This window comes from Lutra lutra, chromosome 8 (genome assembly GCF_902655055.1).
Source record: "Lutra lutra chromosome 8, mLutLut1.2, whole genome shotgun sequence".
NCBI classification, from domain to species: domain Eukaryota; kingdom Metazoa; phylum Chordata; class Mammalia; order Carnivora; family Mustelidae; genus Lutra; species Lutra lutra.
In genome coordinates this window covers 92040696-92059933 of record NC_062285.1, presented here as the reverse complement: position 1 = coordinate 92059933, position 19238 = coordinate 92040696, and the positions used below count along the sequence as shown (strand labels likewise).

General features: G+C 41.0%; 1 protein-coding gene and 1 long non-coding RNA gene across 3 annotated transcripts; both read left to right on the top strand.

Annotated features, from left to right (window-relative positions):
* Positions 1-2999: 2999 nt before the first annotated feature.
* Positions 3000-12246, top strand: APOBEC1 (apolipoprotein B mRNA editing enzyme catalytic subunit 1). Of its 2 annotated transcripts, XM_047743589.1 has the most exons (5): positions 3000-3108; positions 8273-8300; positions 10187-10584; positions 10962-11080; positions 11959-12246. In XM_047743589.1, the coding sequence occupies exons 1-5, from the start codon at positions 3093-3095 to the stop codon at positions 12106-12108; spliced, it is 711 nt and encodes a 236-aa protein (XP_047599545.1). In that variant the 5' UTR covers positions 3000-3092; the 3' UTR covers positions 12109-12246. The 2 variants fall into 2 exon arrangements, with proteins under 2 accessions (XP_047599545.1, XP_047599546.1); XM_047743590.1 differs by lacking the exon at positions 8273-8300 and having other exon boundaries at positions 3009-3108.
* Positions 12247-13275: 1029 nt separating this feature from the next.
* LOC125107995 (uncharacterized) lies at positions 13276-18763 on the top strand. The gene is made up of 3 exons (XR_007129725.1): positions 13276-13601; positions 14004-14005; positions 18715-18763. It is a non-coding gene; the product is annotated as an uncharacterized LOC125107995 (long non-coding RNA).
* Positions 18764-19238: the final 475 nt, after the last annotated feature.

Here is a 19238-nt window from a genome sequence, read left to right as displayed (position 1 = left end):
TTTTTTTTTAAGATTTTATTTATTTATTTATTCATTTATTTGACAGAGAGAGAGATCTCAAGTAGGCAGAGAAGCAGGCAGAGAGAGAGGGAGAAGCAAGTTCCCCACTGAGCAGGGAGCCTGGCATGGGGCTTGATCCCAGGACCCTGGGACCATGATCTGAGCCAAAAGCAGAGGCTTAACCCTCTGAGCCACCCAGGTGCCCCAAGAAAAAGAATCTTAAGCGGGTTCTGTGCTGGGCTTTATCTCATGACACTGAGATCATGACCTGAACTGAAATCAAGAGTCAGATGCTTAAGTGACCAAGCCACCCTGGTGCCCTTAAAATATTTTATTTTTAAGTAATTTCTACACCCAAGATGGGACTCCAACTCACAACCCTGAGGTCAAGAGTCACACACTCCATCAACTGAGCCAGCCCAGAGCCATGGTTATTATGATTAATACTGCAATTCAAGTTCATGTACAAGTTTTTGTGTGGAGATGTATTTTTAATTCTTTTGGAATTTTCAGATCATTTGGTTACTTTATGTTTAATATTTTGAGGGACTGTCAAGCTATTTTCCAGAGTGGCTGTACACACCATTTAACATTACTAACAGCAATTCACAAGAGTTCTAGTTTTTCCATATCTTCACCAACATTTGCTACTGTCGTGTTTTTTTATTAAAGCCATCCTAGAGGTTATGAAGTGGTATTTCCTTGTGTGTGTGTTTTAAGATTTTATTTATTTATTTGACACAGAGAGCACAAGTAGGCAGAATGGCACAGAGAGGGAGAAGCAGGCTCCCCACCAAGCAGAGAGCCCTACATGGGGCTCAATCCCTGAGCCCAAAGCAGACCCTTAACCAACTGAGCCACCCAGATGTTCCCTGAGTTTTCTTTTCTTTCTTTTATTTTGGGGGGGGGATATTTATTTACTTATTTTAACTTTTTTTTTTTTTTAAGATTTTATTTATTTATTTGACAGACAGATCACAAGTAGGCAGAGAGGCAGGCAGAGAGAGAGACGAGGAAGCAGGCTCCCTGCAGAGCAGACAGCCCGATGTGGGGCTTGGTCCCAGGACACTGGGATCATGACCTGAGCCCAAGGCAGAGGCTTTAACCCACTGCACCTCCCAGGTGCCCCTATTTACTTATTTTAGAAAGAGAGAGACAGAGGTAGCAAGTAGAGGAGAGGCAGAGGGAGAGGGAGAGAAGCAGACTCCCTGCTGAGCACAGAGCCCCTTGTGGACCTCAGTCCCATGACCCTGAGATCATGACCTGAGCCAAAACCAAGAGTCAGAGGCTCAACATACTGAGCTACCCAAGGAGCCCCAGCTCTAAGTTTTCCAACACTTAGAGTACTCAAGGGTACAGAAATACCCTTGATGACAAGCACTCAATAAAAAATCTAATAGGAACAAACTCAAATTACACTCCATCTTAACTATTGCATATGTGCCTTCCATGAGTGTGGTCATATTAGTTTCTTCTTGCTGCTGTAACAAATACCATGAACTTAGTGGTATAAAACAACATAAATTATCATATGGCCCTGGAGGTCAGAAATATGCAATAGGGTCTCACTGGCTAAAATCAAAGTGTCATCAGGGCAACATTTCTTAAGGAGGCTCTAGGGAAAAATCCATTTACATGCCTTTCCATGTAGGCTGTCCTCATTCTCTATCATGGCCCCTTCCAACCACATCTCTGCTTTCATAGTCACATGGCTTTCTCTGACTCCGATTCTTTTGCATCATTCTTACGAGGTACTTTTGATAGGATAATAGGTAAGGGTACTCATGATAGGATAATCTTATCCCAAGGTCCTTAACTTTATCACACCTGCAAAGTCCCATATGCCATTGTGAAGTACCACACTTACAGGTTCCAGATATTAGGAGGCAGACATGGCGGGGGTGGGGGTGGCTGTTCTTCTACTTACCACAAATACAAATTTGAAACACCTGGCTTCTGAAGGGCCTTCATTTCTTCAAAACTCTCACCTGCTACTTGGACAACTTCCACTTTGCCTACGGAAACTCTAGTTTGACTTTCATGATTAAGAACTGTCTTATGTTTAGGGCTCAGGTACAGGGTTCATGGTTCTTGAGATTCAAATTCAGAAGCTCTAGATCTGAGATGCTAGAGGGAGGGAGCCTTAGATCTTGAAAGTGACCTCAATTCTGGGAGTCTGTGCTGAAACACAGAGATGCCTGAGCCAGGGGTCAGGCAACAGGGGACAATGGTAATCTGGAGCACAGTATTCACTTTCTCAAGAAGGATGAAAAAGCAGAAGTGGACTTGGCCATACACTTAACCTTTGCTTCAAAAAGGAAGAGAGATCACCTAAGACTTGTACAATAATTACCCAACTCAGAGGCCAAAGTTCTTCTGATTTTGCATCTAACAGTGCCCTTCCCCATTCCAACAGGATTGGGGGCAAAGAGCAAATTGGGAGGAAGTTAGAAATAAGTAAATAATAGCTAAAAAGCAAGTCCACTGAAAGTCTTCAGGTTATACAAACAGGTTAATTCTCTCTTCCCTTTGTTCTTCCTTTGGGCTCTCTAATAAAAGAATGATGGGTCAGACTTAATTTAAGGAAAGGGAAAAGTTACTAAATTCAGATGTTATCAGGGAATAACTTAGAAATTCAGGGGTGCCTGGATGGCTCAGTTGGTTAAGTGTCTGCCTTTGGCTCTGATTATCCTAGGATTGAGCTCCTAGTGGGGCTCCCTGCTTGGCAGAAAGCTTGCTTCACCCTCTCCCTCCGCTGCAACCCCTGCTTGGGGTCTCTCTCTCAAATAAATAAAATCTTTATTAGCACCATGCCTCTAACCAGCTGAGCTAACTGGCCAATCCAATACATAAAATCCTTAAAAAAAAAAGCATTAATAATTTGAATCATAAGCTTTCTTATCAACATATTGATGCAAGTCCCCATATCTTGTACAATCTAGATACCCAGTAATTGGCTGAGACTCAGGACTGAGTTATCCTCTGCCCAAGCCAGGTAGCGGTGGTCACACCTACCATGTTCAGGCGTGTTGTTGGTAAGAGCAATCAGCACGATATACAGTTCCAGGGGAAAAGTCCAGTGACAGAGCACCATGGCTTCTGACAAAGGTAAACCGGACCTGGGGGCCTGACAAACTACTTATTCTTGAAAAGGGCAAAAATCGGTGTGTGTGTGTGCATGCGTGTGCGTGTGCGTGTGTGTGTGTGTGTGTGTGTGGTGTGTCCTGCCTGTGCTTGTGTCCTTAGGCATTTTTCAATTTTCCTATTTACTACTATATTGATATTATTCTTTTTTGTTTTTTTAAGATTTTACTTATTTATTTGACAGAGATCACAAACAGGCAGAGAGAGAGGAAGGGAAGCAGGCTCCCTGCCGAGCAGAGAGCCCAGTGCGGGGCTTGATCCCAGAACCCTGGGATCATGACCTGAGCTGAAGGCAGAGGCTTTAACCCACGGAGCCGGCCAGGTGCCCCTATTGATATTATTCTTAAACAGGATTTATTATTGTTATTAATACTAACTATTCACATCCACAAATGATTTTGATCAAATGGTACCAAATCAATGCTTATTTCACCAAAATAAAATATTAAGTAAAAAAAATACAACTGTTAATTAACAGCAACAGAAGTGAAAGCACAAGGGCATGTTAATTGATAATTTAAGATTCAGTTACTTAACGTTGGAGAAATTCATGGGAGAGGGAAAACACTTCAGAATGTGGAAGGAAATGATTTTCAGCTGATGTGGGATTTGAGCTGGATCCTGAAAGGGTAGAATTTGGATGGGCAAAGAGAAAGAGAGTCCTGGTTGACACAAAAAGCTTGAGAGAATTTACAAATATAAATATATTTGCAACTATATAGAGAGTAAACTGAGTATAAATATATATGGAAATATATTTGGAAATACAAAGAGTAAACCGGTTAGGCTCTAGGAGAGTCTGGGGAAATACTCTGTGGTGAGATTAGAAAGCAAAGCTGGAGGGGCACCTGGGTGGCACAGTTGGTCATGCAACCGACTCTTGGTTTTGCTCAGGTCACAATCTCAGGGTCTGGATCTCAAGGTCATGAGATGGAGCCCCACGTTGGGCTCTGGCTCAGCCAGGAGTCTGCTTGAGGATTCTCTCTCTGCTCCTCCCCACCACTCTCTCTCTCAAATAAATAAATAAACCTTTAAAAAAAAAAAAAAGGAAAGGAAAGCAAACCTGGAATGATCCTGGAGTGATATTACAGAGGGCTTTGAATACTAGGCTAAGGAAATTGAGGTAGATTTTGGTCAGAGAAGATCTTTGGAGAATTTGTGAATCTCATAGTGATGACTAAAATAGTGCTTTCATTTTATTTTATTTTATCTTATTTTATTAGAGAGAGAGCAAGTGAGCAGGGGAAGGAGCAGAGGGAAAGAATATCCAAGCAGACTCTCACTGAGCACGGAGCCTGACGTGAGGCTTAATCTCACAAGCCATGAGATGAGGGTATGTGCTGAATCCAAGAGTCAGATGCTTAACCAACCAAGCTACCCAGATGCCCGTTATTTTAATTTTTTTAAAGCAGAGAGAGCGAGAATCTTAAGCAGGCTCCACACCCAGGGTGGCTCGACACCAGGCTTGATCTCACAACCCTGAGATTGTGACTTGAGCTGAAATCAAGAGTCAGATGCTTTTTTTTTTTTTTAAAGATTTTATTTATTTATTTGACAGACAGACAGAGATCACAAGTAGGCAGAGAGGCAGGCAGAGAGAGAGAGAGGGAAGCAGGCTCCCTGCTGAGCAGAGAGCCCGATGCGGGACTCGATCCCAGTACCCTGAGATCATGACCTGAGCCGAAAGCAGCGGCTTAACCCACTGAGCCACCCAGGCGCCCCAAGAGTCAGATGCTTAACCAACTGAGCCACCCAGGTGTGCCCAAAATAGTGCTTTAGACATACTTAGCTGGCACTTGGTGCCTTTGTGACTGGTAGCAGAGAAGACTTGGAAGCAAAGAGACCAGTTAGGAGACTTTGCAGGAAGGTGGGCATGATGATAGGTTACACAAATCAGTCTTGGGTTTTAAGAAACAATATATATTTTTTCTCCATTATGCTTTTCCTCTACAAAAATTATCTTCTGAGTGGCATGTTGGGGGAAAGACTAAAGGCATTATTTAGTTGAAATATCCAGATAATTTTCCTAGACTTTCCTCTGAAGGTGGGGCATTTTACCCATCAGACTATCCCAACTCCTGTGGCTCATTATGCATCATTGCATTGCATGAAAGGGGTAGATACTGAGAATATATCTCACTCTCTCTGTAGTTCTCACTGCTGCTTCACCTACCATGAATTCGACCTTCTTCTATAGTTATGGCCTCTGTTTCTATAGGGTTCCCTCTGTGTGGACCTGCTGGTTCAAAGGCCCCAATTTGGATTGTCTGAGAAGCACCCATTTCAAGGTGTTAGCCACCCTCTTCCTTCACCAGCTCAGTGTTTAAATTCCCTGTATATCCTCTTAAGGATAAGAGGTTTATTCTTCAGGTCTCACTTAGGATAGTGTTTCCTGACTCCTGACTCTGTCCTTTTATTTTTTTTTTAAGATTTTATTTATTTATTTGACAGAGAGAGAGATCACAAGTAGGCAGAGAGGCAGGCAGAGAAAAAGGGGAAGCAGGCTCCCTGCTTAGCAGAGAGCCCAACGTGGGGCTCAATCCCAGGACCCTGAGATCATGACCTGAGCCAAAGGCAGACACTCAATCCATTGAGCCACCCAGGCACCCCTGTCCTGTTTTTTTTTTTTTTTTTTTTAAACATCTGGCTAGTTTCTTTTTAAAGGTCCCATACTCCAGGGGTACCTGGGTGGCTCAGTTGGTTAAGTGACCAACTCTTGATTTTGGCTCAGGTCATGGTCTCAGGGTATCAACCACTGCCCCCCCAACCCTCCATGGCCTCCATGCTGGGCTTAAATCCTGTTAAGATTCTCTCTCTCCCTCTGCCCCTCCCCACTGCTCCTGCACATGCTTTCTCTCTCTCAAAAAAAGGTCCCACCCTCCAACTAGGATCATCTTCCATCTACAGGAAACTGCGCCATGGATCTTCTCTGGACTATCCCTCTACCATCTAGTACAAATGCACAGACAGAGGCAGCCAGCACACACATACACAGAGCTGGGGAGGAAAACTTTTCCTCTACCCTCATAGATTCTGTTTTTGGGTGCCTTCAGATTTAAACAAACAAAAGACAGATTAGCGAAAGAAAAGACAAACGTGCATACAAGAGTTCACAAAAATGTGATTCAAAGAGGTGTTTAGAGTTTGGGGCTTATATACCGCCTTAAGAGGAAAAGCAGAGATGCACAAGATCACTTATAGAAAAGCAAATAAACTTTTAGGAAATCTAGATGGGCCCTTGGGAGACTAGATGGGCATATGCTTTTGTGACAAAGTCTGTATGGGTGTGTATCTTGAGTGGTAAGAGTCAATCTCTCCTGGTTTGTTCCAGGGGATGGGACTTACAACAACTGATTTCTTTTGAGTTCTTTTGGAAGGCTCTGTTTGTAGGAAAATAAGAGATTTCAGGGGAAGACAGTCTATTTTTGAATGTCTTCAGATCCAAATAATTTTTATGCCAGTGGCATACTCTGGACCCCTACACACACACACACACACACACACACACACACACACACACACACACAGCCTTGGGCAAAATTCCTCCCATTTTGGAGGAAGTGTCTTCCAAGACTTGTGACTCTTCTTGGCTTAAAAACACCATCTCAGAGTTAAGGTTTGCCAGCAGGATAGGCTGAACATCCTGCCCGCATTGCTGCACAGCCACTTCACCCTCAGAGGTGGCAGTGACTTGTGCATCTCCCTGGCCCCCTGAGAAAGGGTATCATGTTAGGGGAGCCTTTTGCTCTGTGTCTTCTCTTTCTTGGAAAAGAGAGACTGGTAATAGCAACAATTGTGCCTTTTGATTTATGATCCTTTTCTCCTGCTTCCCCAAATTTTAGATTTCAAATAACCAGGAAGCAAACCCTTAACAGGAAGCTTGTTGCCAAAATAAATGTCCATGTTTCTCCAAATAAAACAAATGACTCGCATTTCTGCCCTCAGAGCTTTAGAATTCTGTTCTGTGAATATTCTGAATTCAGGTCAAGCCAGTGTCCATTTCATCCTCAAAGCTCTGAGTCTTGAGAAGTATGGGCCTCTAAAATCTAGTACTTGAACTTGGATAGTCCTTACATGTGCTAATGGCTTCCCAGGGCACTTCAAATAAAATCCATGGCTTAGTATATAAACTCCATGAGCATAAAGATAGAGATTTTTTTTTGTTCCTTGTTCCTGTATTTCAAAGAGTGCTTAACATTTAGTAAGCCCCTCATTAACAGCTCTACCAGCTGAGTCAGCCAGCACCCCCGTGTTGTTGTTTTTAATTAAGAAACACCCAAACTATTTCCTAGAGAGACTGTACCAATTTACATTCCCACCAGCAATATATGAGAGATCCACTTTCTCTGCACAATGTTGTTATCTATCTATCTGCCTACAGCTATCCTATAATGGATAGTAGTGAGATTCATTCGGGTATTTTCTCAACAAATATCTATTGCTAACCAACATGTTTCAGGCAGTGTGATAGGGTCTGGAACAAGATATACATAATCCATATCTCACATAATCTACAATTCAGTGTTATTATAGACATATAAATAACAATCAAACTACAGCATGATTGGGGCACCTGGGTGGCTTAGTCTTTAAGTGTCTGCCTTTGGCTTGGGTCATGATCCCAGTGTCCTGGGATCAAGCCCTGCATCGGGCTCCCTGATCAGTGGGAAGCCTGCTTCTCCCTCCCCCCACCCCCCCACCTCCACTCACTTGTATTCCCTCTCTCGCGATCAACAAATCTATTTATTTAGATTTTATTTATTTCTGTCAAATAAATAAATAAAATCTAAAAAAAAATACAGCACGATTGCTATGATGAAGGAGGTACAAGATGCTATGGAAACACATAGAAATTACCATAGGAGCCTCTGAGGAATGACTTTCTCATTGCACTGAATCATTCTTGTTGGAGCCTTAAGGAGGATTACTTGGTTTCAGATTGGACAAACAGGTTTTGGCAAAGCCCTTAGAAACTTGCTTTTCTTAATGGTCCAATCCATTTAATACAGGAGAGAATTTTAAACTCCATTTTCTGATATGGTTTGCAGGTTTGGAAGAACAAAGTATTTTTTTCTTAGCCAAATTTGTATGTGGGTGTTATCTGACATAATCATCTCTTGGTCAACAGGTTCTTCAGCAGGAGATGCCACCTTGAGGTAAGAATAAAACCATCAGAGTGAGCATTTAATACAACCAAGAATAAGTGGATTTAAGAGCTGTAGGACTATAGCTTTCCATATTTTTCCTTTCTTCTTTTATCATGCTCCCACTCTTTTCTTTTTGCCTTTTCTTTTTTTTTTTTAAGATTTATTTATTTACTTATTTATTTGACAGAGAGAATGATCACAAGTAGGCAGAGAGTCAGGCAGAGAGAGATAGGGAAGCAGGCTCCCCGCTGAACAGCGAGCCCGATGTGGGGCTCAATCCCATGACCCTGAGATCATGACCCGAGCCGAAGGCAGAGGCTTAACCCACCGAGTCACCCAGGCGCTACTCTTTTTACCTTTTCTAACTTCATTCTCTACAATCACTGCTTTCTGTATCTTTGCTTGTATGTCTTTTGGTTTTTTTTTTTTTTAAAGATTTTATTTATTTATTTGACAGAGAGAGATCACAAGCAGGCAGAGAGGCAGGCAGAGAGAGAGGAGGAAGCAGGCTCCCTGCTGAGCAGAGAGCCCGATGCGGGGCTCGATCCCAGGACCCTGAGATCATGACCTGAGCCGAAGGCAGTGGCTTAACCCACTGAGCCACCCAGGCGCCCCTGTCTTTTGGTTTTTATTCAAGTAAATTACCTTCCAGCTTTGTTCCATTTTTGCCTTGCCTCTGTTTCTTCTCTGTTTAAATCACATTATTGTATAGCCATTAGTGAAAAGTCTGGAGAATTCATTTGTCACTTTGATTTCATCCTTTTGTTTTATACTATATGCCCATTTTTCAGATGTAGCATGATAGCAGGGGGTCTTCTGTCAGGGAATATATTATCTCAGGATGGGTGGAAGGACTGATCTATGTAATAAATAAATGTAATACTTTAGGGATGAGTGGAAATATTAGGGTGTAGTAAGCTGATGACTCAACCATATTGCAAAAAAGAGTCCTCAGCACAATCCTGAGTCTCCCTTGAGTTCCAGCTTTGACGCATGGAAAATATTAAATCTAAAGATGTCATTGGGAGGGGTGCTTGGCTGGCTCAGTCAGTAGAGCCTATGACTCTTGATCACAGTGTCATAAGTTTGAGCCCCACTTTGGGTGTAGAGATTACTTAAAAATAAAATCTTAAAATTTAAATGAATAAAGATGTCATTGGGAGCAGCAGAATTTTTTTCTTGTGAGGAATTAGTATACAGAATTTAATGTGGAAGAATCCTGAGGCTGACTCTTTCTCTTCTCAGACTTGGCAATAGACTCTTGTTGGCAATTTGAGGCTTCTACACCTAAAATCTGGTTAGAGTCTATTGAGGCATGGTGAAGATTAACAATCAGGACCTGGCAACTCCATGATGAGATAGAAAGATTAAAAAATAAAGAGAAGCCTTTATTTCATTTTTTAATAAATATTTTATTTATTTGATAGAGAGACAGCAAGAGAGGGAGCACAACCAGAGGGAGTGGGAGAGGGAGAAAAGGGCTTCCTGCCGAGCAGGAGCAGGGAGCCCAATACAGGGCTTAATCCCAGGATGGTGATCATGACCCCAGCCAAAGGCAGATGCTTAGCAACTGAGTCGCCCAGGTGCCCCAAAGAGAAGCCTTTAAAAAAGAAATAAGGACACATTTATATCTGACTCAAAATTAGTAGATAACAGTATAGAGAGAATGGTAACCAAATAAGATGGGTTGGGAAAAATCTCTTCACTATGCTTGTGAGAGAAACTCTGATAATTCAAATGGACCTTCCTAGATAACTTGGAGAAATAGAATAGGAAACAAGATTTCCTGAGATGTCATGTTTTATATCTGCCTGATAGAAGAGGGGAGCAGGAAGTGATTTTCAAGGTTCCTCCAAAGATAGCGTGACAACATGGGAGTGCTGCTTGTGTTTCAGGAGGAGAATTGAACCCTGGGAATTTGAAGTCTTCTTTGATCCCAGAGAACTCCGTAAAGAGGCCTGCCTGCTCTATGAAATCCAGTGGGGCACAAGCCATAAGATGTGGCGAAACACAGGCAAAAATACTGCCAACCATGTGGAACTCAATTTTATAGAAAAATTTACTTCAGAAAGACGGTATTGCCCATCCACCCACTGTTCTATCACCTGGTTCCTGTCCTGGAGTCCGTGTTGGGAATGCTGCAAGGCTATTAGAGGATTTTTGAGTCAACACCCTAGTGTCACTCTGGTTATTTATGTAACACGGCTCTTCTGGCACATGGATCCACAAAACCGGCAAGGGCTCCAAGACCTCCTCAAAAGTGGTGTGACTGTCCAGATCATGAGAGCCCCAGGTAAAAACAACAAAGAATCTCATGGTTTATGAGAGACCCTGGTGCTGGTATGTTTCAAGGCCAGGATACTGATTATCCCATTATTATTATTATTCTGAAAGTCTCAGAAGTGAAAGTCCAAAATCATGTAAGAAAGGACAGGGTCTGAACTTCATAGGAAGGAAGTATCAAAAAGAGGACCCCTTTCTCCATTCCTGCCACTATGACCTGTCAGCCATCTTCATCTTTGTTCTTTTTTAGGGATTCTGGGGGAAAGTAGCCCTTCTCCAATGCTAAAAAGGCTAATGGGTTTTCTAGACAGTTTATCTATAAGTTGGGCTCCCTGAAGTAAATTTCTGCTGTATTTATGGAATGAACCAAGATTTGTGTTTCCTCAGAGTATGATCATTGCTGGAAGAATTTTGTCAACTACCCACCTGGGAAAGAAGATCACTGGCCAAGATACCCTGAGCTATGGATGAAGCTGTATGAGCTGGAACTCTACTGCATAATTCTAGTAAGTTACTCTAAGGGGCAGAGATTTTCATGCCAAAAGAAGCATCCTTCTTCAAACTCCTTTTCTGATGAATTGACATGTACTTTCCTCACCATCTTTTTGCCATTTATATTATATTTAATTACTTGATCCATCTGAAGAAAATGTGAGAACAAAACAATCCCTCTGTAGGAAGAAAGTGGGAGAAGGGAATTGATAAACTGATCTAAGATATATGTAGATTCCACGTTAACTTGATATTATTATTACTATCATTATTTTTTTTTATTTTATTTATTTGACAGAGAGAAAGATCACAAGTAGACAGAGAGGCAGGCAGAGAGAGAGGCGGAAGCAAGCTCCCTACCAAGCAGAGAGCCTGATGCAGGGCTCGATCCCAGGACCCTGAGATCATGACCTGAGCTGCAGGCAGAGGCTTAACCCACTGAGCCACCCAGGTGCCCCTATTACTATCATTATTATCACAACACTCACGGGTTCTACAGAATTGCAGATATTCTCCTTTCCCATGTTGGTATGTGCCATCCTATTGAAGAAATGGAGGCGTCCCATTTGTATTCTCTCCAAAGTTGTTCAGTAGTCTTCCAACTAATGTTTCAAAATGTTTGTGGTAAGGGCACCTGGGTGGCTTCGTCGGTTAAGTGGCCAGCTCTTGATTTGGTCTCAGGTCATGATCTCAGGGTCCTGGGATCAAGCCCCACATCAGGCTCCATGCTCAGCAAGGAGCCTGCTTGAGAATTCTCTCTCCCTCTGCCCCTCCCCGCCTCCCGCTCACACTTCTCTCTCTCAAATAAATAAATAAATCTTAAAATAAAATAAAATGTTTCTGGTAATAATAGTATGAAGAAAAATATTATTCTAACTTTTTTTTCTTCCAGAGTCTCCCTCCCTGTTTAAAGATTTCAAGAAGAAATCAGAATCAGCTTACATTGTTCAGACTTACTCTTCAAAATTGCCATTACCAAATTATTCCACCCCATATCCTTTTAGATACAGGGTTGATACAACTTCCTGTGATTTGGAGATGAACAGAGTGGTTCCTTGTGTACACTGTTTCTATAGCAGACACTGAAGACCCACGGAAGAGTGAGTGCCACCAGAACATAGAAAATTTCAGTTTGTGTTTTTATACACCAACAACAAATTATCTAAAAAAATAATTTTTTGGGCGCCTGGGTGGCTCAGTGGGTTAAGCCGCTGCCTTTGGCTCAGGTCATGATCTCAGGGTCCTGGGATCGAGGCCCGCATCGGGCTCTCTGCTCGGCAGGGAGCCTGCTTCCTCCTCTCTCTCTACCTGCCTCTCTGCCTGCTTGTGATCTCTCTCTGTCAAATAAATAAATAAAATCTTTAAAAAAAAATAAAAATAAAAAAATAATTTTTTAAAAATCCCGTTTGCAATTGTATCAAAAATAACAAAATACTTAGGAATAAATTTGACTAAGGAAGTGAAAATTTTGTACACTGTGAAACCTAGGTTACTGATAAAAGACAAAGGAAAGAACATAAATAAATGAAAACATATCCCATGCTCATGGGTTGATAGAATTAATATTGTTAAAATGTCCATACTACCCAAAGTGATCCATAAATTCAATGTAATCCCTTTCAAGATTCTAATGACTTTTTACAGAAATATAAAAAATTCTAAATTTCATATGAAACCACAAAAGACCCTGAAAACCCAAAACAATTCTGAGGAACAAGATCAAAGCTGGAGGCATCATACTTTGTAATTTCAAACTATATTCCAAAGCATCGTAATCAAAACAATATGGTACTGGCATTAAAAACGGACAAATAGATCAATAAAACAGAATCCAGAGCCCAGAGGTAAACCTACACATATATGGTCATCTAATATTTGGCAAGGAAGCAAAGAATATTCAATGAAGAAAAGATAGTCTCTTCAATAAATGGTGGTGGGAAAATTGATTTTGCATGCAAAAAAAAAAAAAGAAATGCTAAAATCTTTAAAAAAGAAAAAATGAAATAGGATCCCTATCTTACACCACTCACAGAAATTATTTCAAAATGGGCTAAAGACTTAAACACAAGACCTGAAACCATAAAATTCCTAGAAGGAAACATAGAGAAAAATCTCCTTGACATTATTAGTCTTGGTGATGATTTTATCGTTATGACACTAAAAGCACAAGCAACCGAAACAAAAATAGAAAAGGGGACTATATCAAGTTAAAAAGTTTCTGCACAACAAAAGAAACAACCAACAACAACAAGGCAACCTATGGAATAGGAGAAAATATTTGCAAACTACACATCTGATAAGGGGCAAATATCCAAACTATATAATGAACTTATACAAGTGTAGAGCAAAAGAACTAAACAATCCAATTTTAAAATGGGCAAAGGACCTGAATAGACATATTTCCAAGGAAGATATTCAAATGGCCAACACCTACATGAAAAGTTGTTTAACATTACTAATCATTAGGGAAATGCAAAACTATAATGAGATACCATCTTACACATCTTAGAATTTCTATCATCAAAAACGTAAGTGGTAACAAATATTGGAGAGATTGTGGAGAAAGGGAACAATTGTACACTGTTGGTGGGAATCTGCCTTTGGCTCAGGTCATGATCCCAGGGTCCTGGGATTGAACCCTACATTGGACTCCCTACTCAAAAGAGAGTCTGCTGGGGCGCCTGGGTGGCTCAGTGGGTTAAAGCCTCTGCCTTCAGCTCAGGTCGTGATCCCAGGGTACTGGGATTGAGCCCCGCATCGGGCTCTCTGCTTGGCGGGGAGTCTGCTTCCCTTCCTCTCACTCTCTCTCTTTCTGCCTACTTGTGACCTCTCTCTCTGTGTCAAGTGGATAAATAAAATATTAAAAAAAGAAAAAAAAGAGAGAGAGTCTGCTTCTTCTTCTCCTTCTGCACCTCCCCTCTGCTTGTGCTCTCTTAGATGTTCTCTCTCTCAGATAAATAAACAAACACTTCAAAAATATAAATAAAGTGATTCTAGCACATTTAAAAAATTAAAAATAAAATTACCATAAGGGCTCCTGAGTGGCTCAGTTGGTGGTTAAACATCCAAAATCCCGGGGCGCCTGGGTGGCTCAGTGGGTTAAACCACTGCCCTCGGCTCAGGTCATGATCTCAGGGTCCTGGGATCGAGTCCCACATCGGGCTCTCTGCTCAGCAAGAAGCCTGCTTCCCTCTCTCTCTCTCTCTGCCTGCCTCTCCATCTACTTGTGATCTCTCTCTGTCAAATAAATAAATAAAATCTTAAAAAAAAAAAATAAACATCCAAAATCCTGATCTCAGTTTTTGATATCAGGGTCATGAGTTTAAGCTCCATGTTGGGGATGGAGCATACTTAAAAAAAAAAAAACAACGACTACCATATGATTCAACAGTGTTTTTTCTGAGTATATATCTGAGAGAAATGAAATCAATATCTCAAGATATCTGTACCCCATGTTCATTGCAACATTTTTTATAATAGTCAAGACAAGTAAACAACCTTTGTGTTCATCAACAGGAATGAATAAAGAAGATGTGATATATATTATACACACAGACACACAGAAACACACGAATATTATATATCCATAGAAAAGGAGAAAATCCTGCTATCTGTGACCACATGGATGAAACTTGAGAGCATTATACTATTTGAAATAGAGAGAGACAAATATTATATGATCTCACTTATATGCAGATTCTAAAAAATCCAAACTTATAGAAACAAAGAGAAAACTAGTGGTTTCCAGGGGCAGGGATGAAGGTAGTCAAAGGTTATGAACTTCCAGTTTTAAGAAGAGTAACTTCTAGGATTATAATGTTCCACATGGTGATTATATTTAAAAATACTGTATTTTATCTTAAGATTTTATTCATTTATTTGACAGAGAGAATGAAAGAGAGAGAGAGAGAGCACACATGAGCAGTGGCAAAAAGAGAGGGAGAAGCAGACTCCCCTGCTGAGCAGGGAGCCCAATGCAGGACTCCATCCCAGGACCCCAGGGATGCTGAAGGCAGACGCTTAACTGACTGAGCCACCCAGGCGCCCCAATAATGCTGTACTGTGTACTTTAAATTTACTAAGAGAGTGGATTTTAAACATTCTTAACACACACACACACACACACAACTGTAACTATGTGAGGTGATGAATGTGTTTATTCACTTTATTGTAGTAATCATTTTGTAGTATATATTATATCAAACTGTTATTTTGCACCCCTTAAACTTATACAATGTTATATGTTAGCTATGTCTGAATAATGCTGCAGGGGAAAAAAAGAAATCAAAGAAAAATCTAGAAATTTTACCAAACAGTAGTATCATGGATTGTGTCATTACTGTCGTGTTGCCAATTATTCCAATACCTTGTGGGTTAAAACAACAATAAATATTTATTATGTCAACTTCATCAGGAATTCAGGAGCTTCTTATCAGAGTGTTTGTGGCTCAGGGTCTCTGACTAGGTTTCATTCAAGCTGTCAGCCAGGGATGCAGTCATTTCCAGACTTGACTGAGGCTAGAGAATATGCTTTCTAGGTGGCACATTCATGGCTAGAAACTAGGTGCTAATGGTTGATGCAAAATCTGTTTCTCCATAGGCTGCTTTAATGTCCTCATGACATGGCAGCTGGCTGTCTACCGAGCAAGTGGTCTAAGAAAGACCAAGATAGATAATGCCATGTCTTTAATGACTCAGTCTTAGGATTACACACTATTTCTTCTGCAGTATTCTGTTGGTAACACCAGGCAGCCGTGATTCAGGGTGGGAGGGGACTACACAAAGACTTGAATCCCAGGAGATGAGAATAATTGGAGGCCATCTTGGATTTTGCTGTGTGTTTAGGACAAATAATTACATGGAACTAATTTTTAATATGCTAAAGGGAAACAAGGAACAAGTTTTTACTTACTTCTGACTCAGAATATCATAAGATTTAATAGACAATTTGTTAGGATTTATAGGATGATTTACTATTGTAATTTACAGCATCTTAAACTTTGAGAAGCTAAACACAAAGAAGGTTTATTTTTTTTTTTAAGATTTTATTTATTTATTTGACAGAGAAAGAGAGAGCACAAGCAGGGGGAGCAGCAGGTGAAGAGAGAAGGAGAAGAAGGCTTCTCGCTGAACAAGGAGTCCAATGTGGGGCTTGATCCCAGAATCCTGGGATCATGACCAGAGCTGAAGGCAGACACTTAACTAAGTAAGCCATTCAGGTGCCCCCAGAGGGTTATTTCTCACTCATATTGCAGCCTAATGTAAACTGGGTAAGAATGTCGTTGCTCTGTGCAGTTTTTCAGGGACCCAAATTCCTTCCAACTGTGGACTCCACCATCTTCTATGGCCTTCTGAATTCTCCACATTCTGCCAGCTCACGGGAGAGAGAGTACACACAAGAGAAGAGAGAAACGGAGACAGAAAGCATTAATTTGTGTGAAAGAGTGTTTTTTTTTTCTTTTATTTACTCTATTTTTTTTTTTAAAGTAGGCTCCACACCCAGCATGGAACCCAGTGTGGGGCTTGAACTCATGACCCTGAGATCAAGTGCTGAGGCGAGATCCAGAGTCAGACACTGAACTGACTGAGCCACGCAGGTGCCCGGAAAGTACACTTAGAATCAAGGGCTGGAAATGGCAAACATCATCTCTGACCCAATTCCACTAATTAAAAATCAGTAATGTGGCCCCACCCAACTCTAAGAAAGACAGAACAGAGTCCAGGAAGAGAAGAAACTGGAGTTTGGTGAACATATAAAGTGCCTGCCACATGAGGAAACTAAGAAACTGAAAGATTATGCAGTTTAGCCAGAGTCAGACAAGGAATGCCATGGAACTAAAAGTCAGTGTGCTTTTTAAAAAAATTACTTAATTAAAAAAAATCTGTTTGGGCATTCAGGTACGCCAGTAACCAATATATCACCAATTTCCATAATGGAGGCAGACTGGTTCGGTCACTTGCTTCACTTGCCTTCCTGGGTTGGCATGGGGATATACAGTGGTTTGGGGGGCTGAATAGGGGCTGAGAACTTATTAAAGACTGTATGCATTTTTAATTTTTTTTATTTTTAGAAAAGATATATATATATTTATTTAAGAAAGAAACAGAGAGAGAGAGAGAGTGTGTAAGCTCGGGAGAGGGGGAGAGGAAGAGAGGGAAAGAGAGAGACTCTCCAGCGGACTCCCCTCTCAGCCCAGAGACCAATGTGGACCTTGATCCCACGACCCTGAGATCATGACCTGAGCTGAAATCAAGAGTCAGATGCTTAACTAACTGAGCCACCCAGGAACCCTGTCTATATGCATTTTTTAACTACTATAAAAGATACCATTTCTTAATTGTTCTTATAAAAAATATATATATATATTTAAAGATTTTATTTATTTATTTGACAGAGAAACAGATCACAAGTAGGCAGAGAGGCAGGCAGAGAGAGATAGGGAAGCAGGTTCCCGTTGAGCAGAGAGCCTGATGTGGGGCTCCATCCCAGAACCCTGAGATCATGACCTGAGCCGAAGGCAGAAGCTTAACCCAGTGAGCTACCCAGGTACCCCAAAAGATTTATATTCTTTAAAAAAAGACCTCTCGGGACAGCTGGGTGGCTCAGTCAGTTAAGCCGCTGCCTTTGGCTCAGGTCATGATCCCAGGGTTCTGGGATCAAGTCCCACATAGGGCTCCTTGCTTGGCAGGAAGTCTACTTCTCTCTCCACCTCTGTCTGCCACTCTGCCTGCTTGTGCACTCTCTCTCATTCTCTGACAAATAAATAAATAAATAAATAAATAAATAAAATCTTGAAAAAAAAAAAAAAGGACCTCTCAAAGGTAAGAGACAGTTTCTCACATGAATTGATATATTTCCTTTTATTATACAAGAAGAATACTGAAAATTATTAATTTTTTAAAGTCTCATTTGTTTTGATTTTTAGGGAACTAAGAGCTAAGTTTTTTTTTTGTTGGTGGTGGCTGTCCTTTTTTTTCTTTCCTTTTTTTAGAGGGGAAAAGGGAAAGGGAAAGAGAGAATCTCACGCAGGCTCCATGCCCAACATGGGGCTCAATCTCACAACCCTGAGATCATGACCTAAGCCAAAATCAAGAGCTGCATGCTTAGGCGCTGAGCCACTCAGTCACCCTGAGAACTAAGTTTAAATGTATCTGTTTAATGTTAAATGTTGTTCTGTTATATATATATATATACATATATATGTATATATATATATATATATATAAATATGTTCTGTTATACACACACACACACACACACACACTTTTAAAGAGTTTATTTTTAAGTAATCTCTACACCCAATGTGGGGCTTGAATTTATAGCTCCAAGATAAAGAGTCACATGTTCTACTGACTGAGCCAGCCAGCCTCCCTGCCTTGTCTTACATATTAAACATATTTTTCCACACCCTGAATCACTTACCTTTTGTCATTTTATTCTTGCTTTCAGTGTTTTTGCTAACTATGGGGCTCCTGGTCGGCTCAGTGGTTAAGAGTCTGACTCATGATTTCAACTCAGGTTATTTTTCAGAGTTGTGAGATCCAGCCCTGAGTTGGGGCTCCATACTCAGCCTGGAGTCTGCTTAAGAGTCTTTCCCTCTGCAACCCTCATGTTAGATGTAGAGATTACTTAAAAATAAAATCTTAGGGGCGCCTGGGTGGCTCAGTGGGTTAAGCCGCTGCCTTCGGCTCAGGTCGTGATCCCAGGTCCTGGGTTCGAGCCCCGCATCGGGCTTTCTGCTCAGCGGGGAGCCTGCTTCCTCCTCTCTCTCTGCCTGCCTCTCTGCTTACTTGTGATTTCTCTCTGTCAAATAAATAAATAAAATCTTTAAAAAAAAAATAAAATAAAATCTTAAAAAAATAAGAGTTTTGGGGCGCCTGGGTGGCTCAGTGGGTTAAAGCCTCTGTCTTCGGCTCGGGTCATGATCCCAGGGTCCTGGGATTGATCCCCACATTGGGCTCTCTGCTCGGCAGGGAGCCTGCTTCCTCCTCTCTCTCTGCTTGCCTCTCTGCCTACTTGTGATCTCTGTCAAATAAACAAATAAAATCTTAAAAAAAAAAAGAGTTTTGCTAACTTGAATATTAAATTCATGATTTGTGAAGTTGGCATGGTTAAGTCATTAAAGTGTGAATGATGAGCAATATAAGAATTATGTGATAAAGTTATGGAAC